At 35.2% G+C, this 12,018-nt stretch overlaps 1 protein-coding gene across 1 annotated transcript in view; it reads left to right on the plus strand.

Annotated features, from left to right (window-relative positions):
• The first annotated feature begins 4,557 nt into the window (after positions 1–4,557).
• LOC137932574 (dopamine D2-like receptor) overlaps positions 4,558–12,018 on the plus strand; it is a 172,157-nt gene continuing 164,696 nt past the window's right edge. Inside the window, exon 1 of the mRNA XM_068776185.1 lies at positions 4,558–4,917. Coding sequence (XP_068632286.1) covers positions 4,558–4,917 — 360 coding nt within the window. The remainder of the gene's footprint in view (positions 4,918–12,018) is intronic.

Below are 12,018 nucleotides of genomic sequence, written 5' to 3' on the forward strand. Positions count from 1 at the left end.
GGATTTGCATAATGGCTGACATTGTTGAGCTATTGATTTTTATCGGGAATGTTTTTGCAATCGGATGTTTTATGTTGTGGACAATTCCACTACCACATGCGTCGAGTAATATAACGTAGGAAAGTATGTAAAGAATCAAACATATGGAAAAGGAAATTTACGAAAAAAATGATAAACCTTGAGAAGAACGAAAAAAAGAGTAGGAATAAAAAAAAACAAAAAAATAGATATGTCAGTAAATACCCTATGCACCCAAGGTTTGAACGAGAGAGCTCAAAAACGGGATCATTAATAAATAAATAATAAAAAATACTAATAGGTTGATAAACTTTGTAGTTATAAACATATTAAAATAGGTAGTATATAAAAAAATAGTATATGAATGTACAAGAAAAAAAAATTACAAACAAAAAGCAGTCGGGTATTACTACAGAATTGATATATAGGCTGCATAACAGTTAAAATTATAAAAGATAACATACTAACAAATACTTACGTAATTCATAAGGTTACATATTAACTTATAACGTCACATATATAATACAAAATTGGTATCATATATGTTACTAACCGCACTCATCAAAACGCCGCTGTGGTAGAGAAATTCTAGAGAGAATGAGGCAAGTGTAGCGCCAAAGTCTACCAGCAAGTTGAACAGACGACCTTGTCAAAGTCGCATAAAAGGACAGGATATAGGCTACTTCTCATCGATCATATTGGAAATCTATAGCGAAGGCCTATATGCAGGTGTGACATCCTTTGGCTGCAATGATGATAATGGTTTTCGTTATTTTTATTTCGTTTTCTTTATTAATCAATCCCTGCACCTCTCTGGTTTACTAGTAGGGAATATGTCTCTAATTTTACGTCTTAATGATTTCGCCACTCGGTTCTCGTTCATAGACGTGTTACTAGTTAACCCTTGCTAGCCTTGAGTTTCAATTTTGATACTAATCTTTTAAACCTAATGTTCAAATTACTATTAGTTTTTTTATAGGTTGGCTGTACGAATTTTACTGTTGTATAATATTCTTTCCAACGAAATTAAAAAAAAATCTTTTTTTCCCTTTATCTAGACACTCAAGCAAACACAGAAATATTAAAAAAAATCACTTTCGTAAATCAGGCTATTAAGGGTTAAATCGTGCTTTTTAAGTTCCCCACCACCGCCCTGACCGCATTACATTTACCATTCATCACGGATGCAATCTCTGAATTTATTGCTAGTTCCTGAAATGTTAACTATTTGTTTCTTAATTGTATACTAGTCATGTTTTTTACCAGTGGGTAGAAAAGATGATCAGACTGCTCGTCATCATCACCAGCACTACCACAGTCCCTGCCCTACTTCTCCACGTACACCACCATTTCTGCCACCGATTCCACCACCATATATACCACCATGTTAAGCTAATGTTAACCTACGTAACTAAGTATGGTTTACGTTGTACTTTTTATAAGAATAATGAAAAAAAATTATTAAAGTAAAATATACAGCCTCATGACGATGGATGCCTACTCCAAGGTATAGGCCTCCATCAATGATCGCTATGATAACCGGCTCGTTGCTTGTGGTTGACACTCGAAGACTTTTAATCCTGAACAGTCATTTCTTACACAATAAGCGTGCCTTGCTCATTGACACATTAGATGAACAATTCTTCGAGCTAGATAGGTTATGTTAGTTCTTCTGTGGATTTCTTTATTTCTGGTTCTTAAATGTTAAAATTTTATAACACAATATCACACAGTAGTTTACAAACTGACAGTAAAACATACGTTTCAAAAGTTTACATATCGAAAATGATTTGTTACGTTTCTAAAAAAAAGGTCAGATATGAACAATAAAATATTACGCGACACTAAAGGTTACATTTTATTATTGTCACAGCCAAAGTTTAGTCGTTAACAATATCAGATTGTTTTGAAATGTTTACGAATTAATTATAACGTGTTACGTATTATGGAGACATATATAATAATTTTGAACTCCGTAATAATTGGTAGAATAATTTTATTATTACTAAAAGTTGTTACTTTGTAACACCTATGTAAACTTTCTTGTTAATTAACAAATAAACATAAAAGCACTTGCAACTTGGAGATTTTTTAAACAATTTCCCGAAAAACAAATGAACTGTAAATCAAATTTTTAAAATAAAATTATGATACGATCAAGTTACTCCAAACCTGACATATACATTTTTTAAATAAACAAAATATTCATTCGTATGTTTTATCGACCTAACTGGTCAGTGTGAACACGGCGTTCTAATTTAATTTGATCTAATTCTTACCAGGACCCTCTTCTCGTCCAAATAGTGTAATATTTGAAGACGAAGGTCTTTGATCGATGTGTGTTGCCGGTGATGACATACGGATACGAGACATGGTCACTTACGACGGGCTTCATAAGAAGGCTCAAAGACACTCAGAGAGCAATGGAGAGGATTATGCTTTGAGTTTAACTGAGATATCGAATCGGAATATGTCCACAGAAGAACCAAGATCATCGATGTAGCTTGAAGAATTTCTCGTGTGAAGTGGCATTGGGCGGAGTATGTCGCCCATTACTGGTAGACCTAAAAGATTCTTGAGTGGCACACGCCGGCAGACGTTGCGTGGGTAAAGACAAAGTTAAGATCGCTGGAAGTCTCTTCTTATTTTTTCTCTAGGGTCGAGATCTTTTGAGAAGGTCTAAACGTTGTCAAAGATGTCCATAGGCTGAAAATAGAAGAATTGGTCACATTTATCTCACAGTCAATGAACCATGTAGAGAGCTGTCTTAGATTTACCCACGAGATTGAATCAGGGATGATGATGATTTGTAGACTTATGAAAGCAGTTGAATTAGTCCAGCGGATTGCCAGGTTGATGTGGCAATGAGCTGGGCATGTAACGTTTAGAATAAATAGCTATTGGGGTTTTAGGGTTCTGGAGTGATCACGAATCCACATGATGAACAGACCGCTTACAATATACCTTCCTGGGAATCCAACCTTTGCCCAGCGGTGGACGTATTACTACTGAAGAGATGATGAATTGCTTAAAGGGTATTATTGTACTGAATTACGAAGACGAGTCAGTGTTTTCTTAACGTGTATACATTGTAGGTAGAGAATGACACATAAGAGTCAAAAAAAGTATTTAAACTCACAAAAGTATTATCAATATTACATATGAAATGATTGATCACTGTATTCTCTGTTTCAAAGTTGACACCGATTTTTAAATCAATCATTTTGAATCGACTTACACGCCTAAATCTCTTTGATAATTATTAAAAGCTTTGGTACAGGAAGTCCATATAACACGTTAAATTGATTGATGATCGAATTTCTTTCAGATAATCACTAAAGTCCATATTAATGGCAGTGTAAGCGGATTAGGACACGGTGTTTACATTCACAGATTAAATTAAATTCATGCTATGTATTTGAATAACAATCTATCAGATATCATCGGTACAGATTATAAACTTGACAATAAAACAATGAAAAGTAAATCGTTTATAAAAATAAATAAAATTTGACTGTCTGTTTGTAACATTGAAATAACAGCTTTTTACTACATGCATGTTAATATTAGGGGGACCGGAAAGTAATGTCATTTCTGCGCATGACGATATATGATTGTCATTTGGTAGATCATTTCGTACTTGGAAAACGTTGTATACTAGATGACAAAAGGTTGTTGATAACGAAGGTGAATGTATTGTTGATTAGAAATAAAAACTTGTTAAAAATGTAGTCATGTGAATTTAACTTAAGAAAGCGACATTACTTTCCGGTCCTCCTGATATACGGTACGTATTCCAAGTTGACATTTTTTTATTTTTGTCTGTTTTTTTGTTATGGTTTATCTCTGAAATGGCTAATGTTATAAGAAGTAAGTAAGGCTACTTTTACATTAGAAAATTCTTAAACGAAAAAAAAATTAAAAAACAAAGAAACTCAAAACTTCACCATACCTTTATCATATTAAAATAATGTAGTCGTATTTTGTGAATATGACAACCATGATCCGGTAGACGTGGCGCAGGTAAGCTCTCCCCCAAGTAGAGCGAAGACATAATCAAGTGCAATACCAGTCAATGTAGCGATCTTTGAGGAAGGTCTTGCCTTTTAGTGTCTATCTGCTGACAAATATTAATGTTATATGTATGTAAACAGAACTATTAAGATATAATTTCTATTTGTTACAGATTTACAATGGAACACGAATACATGGTCGAAGAAAGAAGAATCTTGAAGGCGGGCTGAAAAGGCATAAATAATCGAGGCTCCAAAATGTTCACAAGACAGATAGGGAATTATCATGAAGCATGATAAGCTAAATGGTCACGCTTCAGTAGAATCAACAATGACAGTTACAACCAGAGTACCATATTACAATAACACAGTATACCAAAGCATAACAACTTACTCATACCCTTCTAAAAGACCACCAGATAATATGGTTAAGAATATAGAAGAAACAAACTATAGCACAATAGAGAAAACGAAAGAGTATAACAGAAAAGAGGATAATGGAACAAGAGATAAGAGTGAGAAATTCATGATGCTAGTCGATGATTTCAGTGATTATTTCTACAGTAACGCAAGTCAAGATATATTTAGTGTACACAATCGTACAATAGACGCGCTTAACGATGTTTATGAGTACTCTAATTGTACATTTAATGGTACGTTAAACGTTTCGTGTTTTAGCCGGGTTGAGGTACATCCGGAGTACAATTTCTGGGCGCTATTATTGCTGATTTTTCCATTTTTTACACTGTTCGGTAATGTGTTGGTGATATTGAGTGTAGTGAGGGAGAGAACATTGCAGACGGTGACGAATTATTTCATTGTGAGCTTAGCGGTTGCGGACCTGCTGGTGGCGGTGGTGGTGATGCCGTTTGGAGTGTATTACTTGGTGAGTGATAACAATAAGCCATAACTTGATTTTGATTAAATTAAAATTTACATCCATTGTGTACATAAATCAGGGTATAAAGTGTTTATTTTTGGTATATCGTGTTTAGAATATATAGACAGAAATGCTTCCTGAGTTTATTAATATAAAAATAACAACTTCATATTGTACTTTGACTATATCCTGATGTGTCTTTGTAGCCGATAGACACCCACTGCAATGCCTAGGCCTCGCCTATAGGTTTCTATGGGGGATATACCATGATTGCCACACTTCGCAGGTTGGTGAACGTATCTATTATGGTATGCAGAGGACGTTGTTTCCCATTCTCTGAAAACTTGTTTGAAAGCTGTGGCAATCAAAACAACGTTAATTATGTAATATTACTTCCCAGAAATCAATCCGAGACCTACAATCGAAAGTCTCAATAACTTTGCTACCACTTCTGATGATAATGTGATGATATTCATAACATGTTTACCTCTCACCTTTTGACTTAATATTCCTCAAAAGTGGAATAAAATTGAAAATTTTACCTGAATTATATGTCTGTATTATCATGTTTAAATTTTGTACGAATATTGCTGAATCTACTCTGCAAATATTAAAACATTTCCTTCTATTTTAAATCAAAAAGTTTAATAAAAAACTTGTTTTAAAAAACCTAACAATTTTCTGAATTGTTTTTATTTACTTATCATACTGTATATTTATATTTACGTACAACTTAGTTTTATTTTAATTGATAATTAAAAAATATAACGTCTTTAATATTTTATATTGTGTTATGTTTTATGTGGCTTATTTATACTATATACACTACAATCATCAAAAGTAAAGTAAAATTGTCTTTTAAAACTCCAGATCATTAGGGATGCAGATAAATTTTTTTGACTTACTTACTCCGCTGGCTCAGTGACTCAAAGTGGGTCTTGGCCTCCGAAACGAGAGACTTCCACTTTCCTCTATCTTGCGCCATCGTCTGCCATTGGTTGACATTCAATTCGTGCAAGTCTACCTCAACGCGATCGATTCAGCGATACCTGGGTCTACCCACTGGTCTTCGACCCCTCGGTTTTTCCAGGTACGCTACCTTCACGCTCTGATCCGATCCCATTCGCTCCAATTGATCAAGCCAGCGGATTCGTTGAGCTTTATATTCGCCAATGATATTTGGCTGTGCTACTAAAGTTTTAATTTCGGCATTCTTTCAGAAGAGAGAGAAATTTTTTTGACATTCTTTAGGATTTTCCAAGCGTCTCTTTTTTCAAAAGGTTTAATTATCTTCAGCTAATATGTGTTTTTGTTAAATGTTTCAATTTTTTCCAATGTGCCGACTCGGTCGATGCTAAAATTGCTCATTTTTTTGGAAGAAATCCGCAAAACCTGAATTGAAACTCTTCTTTAATCGTCTGATTTGGTTCCATGCCTTACAAAGTCCATGTCCGGACGGTGTTTTGACACTATTGAGGATATAAAAATCGAATCGATGCTCTTGAAGTTTATACCGAAAAAAGATTGTTTCAACTGTTTTGGAACTAACAAATATGTGTTTTATTGGACGAGATTACTTTGAAATAGATTTGGAAGAATAAATAAAGAATTTAGATATTAAAAAAAATCACCTTATTTATTGATCAGAGTATTATTTCTTAACTTACGATGGATAAATAACTATATATATGTTTCAGTATTTAAACTGTTACAGATTATAATAGAACAATATTACAATTAAAAAAAAAACAAAGAAAATCATTAAAGCTTTTAAAATTATATAATTATCGAGTAGCATATGAAAGCTCCGTGCCAGGAATAAGCCTACAAAATAAGGAAAATAAAAATGGATGAACAAAAGAAAATTTTTAATTTAATTCCTTAGAGCGAGTAGAAGTTAAGCTCCTTTATCCAACCGTTGACGGGGCTGGCGTAATCATTTCGCAAGTCGGATAAAAGGCTTAGCAAAATATGAAATAATACATTAGCAATAAAAATTCCCGAGTTCGATCCTGTACTCGGACACGCGTACTACACTTGTGCTGCTATGCCGAATAATCCAGTCGTAAAAAAAACTTTATAGGCCGCAGAAAATTCGGATGGTCGTAAAATATATGTAATAAAATTATTTCAGGTCGCACAATAGCGAATCTGAACGATTTCCCTTCAGGAATTTCAGTGAATCAAGAAGTTATCGTATTTTTAGGTAGAAAATACATTGTCGTAATATTTTTTTAAGTACAACACTAGCGACGGGTTTTCGAAGAAAACTTTAACTAAAACTTGTTTTCCGTTTCATCCTATACACGATCACTGCAAGGTATAGACCTTTCCTGATGATACCTATGAGGGGATATATTATAATCGCCACGCTTGTTAGGCGGGTTGGCGATCCCAGTGTGGTATTATGGTACGCAAAGTACGCTGCTGTCCATCCTCTAAAAACTTGTTTATCGTTTCCTCCTATACACGATCGCTGCAAGGTATAGACCTCTCCTAAAGATGCACATGAGGGGATATACTATAATCGCGATTCTTGGTAGGCGGATTGGCGATCTCAGTGTGGTATTATGGTACGCAGAATATGCTGCTACCCATCCTCTTAAAACTCTGTGTTTGGCACTAATCGGTGTAACATAACTTCTGAAGATGCCCCGTGGAGGGGTGAAACACGTGTTGAGTGATTTGACGGTGGCTGTTGTGTAGTTCGCATTGTTTGCCGCATGCGCATTTATCAGCGGGCTGGCGGGCGGTGCACTTTGTTGCACGACTACCACTGCATGTGCGGAGGTGGCTAAATATTGGTCGTTTTCTTACTAAGGATGGACTTCCGCAAGGTAACGCCTGATTCCATTAAACTCTTAAAACTTGTTTGTGAGCAGTGGAAATCCTATATGCAAAGTGTGAATCGAACCCTCGACCAACGATCGCGAGTCTCAGTCCTCTACTCTTGAGCTACAATAGTTCAGAAAAAAATTAAAAAAAAAAGGTTTTTGAAAATACTTTTAATAAGGGCATGTAAAGATATTATATATCACTCGATAATATACACATGTAAACATTGTATTTCATCTGGATTGTGTGTTTTATAAAATATAGTTACTTTCAATATATATTTATTATGACTACTCCGTAATTTAATTCCAATTGACTTTTTATTCCTTTCCACTTCTATCAATTGATGTCCGCTTGCTGTTTTTCCTTGGTTTTCAAGTCTGGTTACAAAAAGGTTGTTTGGAAAAATACGCCGTATAGTTAACCGCAGTTTGTGCTTCTAGAATTGCTTATTTCGTATAATTTATTTTTTAAGTTCATAACATAAAATATAAATTGATTTAAGAAAAATATGCGTCTACAGAATACATTTAATAAATTTAATGTCCAACTTTAGTAAGAATTTAGTTTATTTAACATTTAATACCATCTGATATCAATATCAAAGGTTGTTTACGTTTAATAGACCGTTACAGCTAAAAATATCCAAAGGATAAATAAATTTCTCACAAACTTTTTTTAGGTCGTTTAAAAATATTCTAAATGGCAATTGGAAAATAATATATTGATAAAATCTAAAAATAACATTAAACATTTCTTTATAAATTAAGAGTAGAGATTTTGACGTTGTTGAAAAAAGACGATAGTTACTGATGAAGTGAGTTCATCGATCTAACATAGGATAGCGACCTGTGGACAGCCCTGCACTTCAAGCTGTGTTTAGGTTCAACTTATCTTATCTATGAATGACCAGGGCTCAGTTACTGAACCGTTCCGCCACGGCAAGATATACCAGTACAGATGTTACATCCATATTAAATATCAACAAGAAAGTAAGGTGCATATTTTTAAAAGTGCATATTATTCCATCTTTATCTAGGCTAGATTTTAAAATTAGGCTAAAATGGAGTTCTTAAATGCAAGACTACATGTCTTTTGAGCCAATAGGCGCATGCTGCAAGGCATAGACTTTCCCCAAAGATCGCTATGATGTCTGATACTGCGTTGCCCGCGTACAGCGACGACTTTTTCATATTTCAAGATTTTCCTCTTCCTGATTCTTCTTAATAATACTTAGAATCATATCTTACATCAGTATAGGACTTCTTTATGCTACTATACTTAACTATAGACTATCATCCTGTCTTTTAAAACATGTAGAGCCTTACAACCTAAGGTTTCGTATTCTCCCTTCTTTCTCTTTCTCTTCTTCCTATATTATACTTGTCTCCCTTTCCACTTCTTCCTGTATTTTGTCAATATCATTGCTAATATTTAGACTTAGATCGCATGCTCTCTCCGACAACTTTATCGGTGATCATAAGTATCTTAATTTAATACAGATTTCTATTAGATACATGACAACGATATTCAAGTGCATTTGATTTGACAAGGGAACAAGAATGATATATTCAGCTTATGTTCATTTTGTTGTTCTTATGCGATGAATATAATGCTACAAAAAATCTTACCTGCTCTTGGGCACAAGCCCTAGTGCAAACTGTGCCTACTGTGCCCACTGTGCCCACTGTGCCCACTGTTTCCACCGTGCCCACTTTTCCCACTGTGCCCACTGTGCCCAATGTGCCCAGTGTGCCCACTGTGCCCACTGTGCCCAATGTGCCCAGTGTGCCCACTGTGCCCAATGTGCCCACTGTGCCCACTGTGCCCATTGTGCCCACTGTTTCCACCGTGCCCACTTTTCCCACGGTGCCCACGGTGCCCACTGTGCCCACTGTGCCCACTGTACCCATTGTGCCCACTGTGCCCAATGTGCCCAATGTGACCACTCCACTCTCCTCTATCAATTGCAAACGAAAGTTATATCTCCAGTGCTGCATTTCAAAGATGCTCTATGTAAATCAGCAACCTTTTTATTCAGGTTGTATTGTGTCTTAGTATCATCAGTAAATTAGTGCATAAAGACAATTGCAGATACAATGTAGATCCGAATGCACGATTGTTTGCATTGCTTCACACGAGTTGCATGCGTTATGCTAAACATATTCCGGTCACGTATCGTCTTATGCGAACATTGTACAAGTTTCGGTAATGGAACTCAAATTTTAAGATGAGAATGGCTCAACTGTATAATTTTGATCACGAAGTCAATTTCTCTATATCCTATATATTATCCATATAGTTGAATTTGTATGTAAAAGATAACTAAAATTGTACACTAGGTCCGAGTATATACAGTACCCGACGATAAATATTACATATTGACCTTTGGAAAGAGACATTCGGCTAATTTCGGTTTCGTAGAGCATTATCTCTGTCCCACAACTACCCATGCCGATTGTCTCTTTCCAAAGGTCCATGTGCAATATTTATTGCCGGGTATTGTACGTATCTTTAACATTTGCCTCTCAAGTTAGATTTAGTGACGATAGGTTAATTGTAAGAAAGGATAAAGTCTCTTAAATACTTTTGAGATACACATGGTACGGCGTGCGATGCACAAAGATCACACACCACACTTCTCATCGTCCGTTACTTAAACGGCGTCGGCCTTCCGACGCCGCCGCCGCGAACAGCGTGGGCGATCCGAGGTAGGATCAGAATCCTTCCTTAGATTGCCGAGTGGTCCACGCTGCCGTCAACACTTAACTCCTCACTCAGTACACTTCAGCAACACAGACCTGCGCGCTAGTCGTAAGTTCTGCCGGCCAGCTGGGTCGCGCTGGGTTTGTGTCCTCGAGGGCTGGCTGGGTTGGCCCCGCTGCCTCTATCTCGCGGCCACTACCTTTGTGACTCGTCTCCCCGCCGAGTACTGATACGGGTTCGGAAACTCGAATCTTGTAAATTTTATATAGTCCACGGACCCCTCCCTTCCGTGAACTCATTACCGATGAAGCTGTAAAAGCCGCAAGGCTAACAGCACAAACTTCACACGATACTATAGACTAGAGATATGGTACGGGTTTCAAATTTTTGGTACATGTACCTTTGGACTTTACCTTTGTACCTGGACTTTGCTTTTGCATTCTTTGGTACATTTCCGGTATATTTTTGTATTTTGGTAGAAAACACTAACCTTTTAGATTAATCATAGATCATATCTTTCGGAATTTTGGTTAATGTCATATCTTTCAGAATTTTAGTACATGACATCTTTCGGATTTTTGGAATATTTCAAATATTTTATCGATTTTTGGTACATCAAAAATTTTTTAAGTATTTTATGGATCTTACATTTCTTTCAGAGTTTTGGTACATGTGACTAATTTATCTTTCGGATTTCTGGTACATTTCAGATATTTTAGAATTTTTACTAGATATCACAAATTTTTCAGATTTTAATTGATTTCACACAATTTTCTGATTTATGTTAGTTTTAACATATCTTTGGAATTTTTCCGTGGATATTATACACTTTAGATTTTCGAACGAAACAGCGGTATTAATATATCATCTTAACAAATTGAACCTGTGACCACTGCTTACAAATCGCAATCTCTGAACACCAGGCCGCCACTCCGACAACATTGTTTATTTCCCTTTAATAAAGTTTCATCCCCTGTTCGTAAATCAATTTTATTATTAAAACAGACAAGTCCACCTCGGAGCGATGTGTAATTATTAATGATGTAAAAACATTCGCCTACCCACCCTGAGGGCGCGTGGAAAATTATTGAGACAAATGTTACATGACGCTTATTATACCATAACATAATTAAAAATATATAACACGATAATTAATAATACATTGTATAAAATATTTACACGGGAATCTTATTTTGTTTACACCTTTTATTAACAAATACATACTCAACTTTTTTATTGCTCTATCGCATTTGAATTAGCTTTACTTTTTTAATGATGTAAAATGAGATAATCTATATTCTAAGGTAATGGTAAACATTTTATCTGTAACACAATTTATGTATCAATCATTATATTTTTTATCTGTGGCATTGAATGTATTATACGTTCAAATTTAGAATTTATATGAGTGATTCTTAATTTGCATTAAATTCATATGCTATATCTACAATTATTAGTAAATGTCACAAAACCCTCTTCTATTTTTTAATAAAATTTGAATGTTGTAAGGTACGAACTATATTATACACTAGCTTTGCCCGCGGCTTCGTTCGCGAAGTTATGTTA

The sequence above is a fragment of the Battus philenor genome, unplaced genomic scaffold (genome assembly GCF_028537555.1).
Source record: "Battus philenor isolate CCGP_79_NKW_IND1 unplaced genomic scaffold, ilBatPhil1.0.hap1 SCAF_11, whole genome shotgun sequence".
NCBI lineage: Eukaryota > Metazoa > Arthropoda > Insecta > Lepidoptera > Papilionidae > Battus > Battus philenor.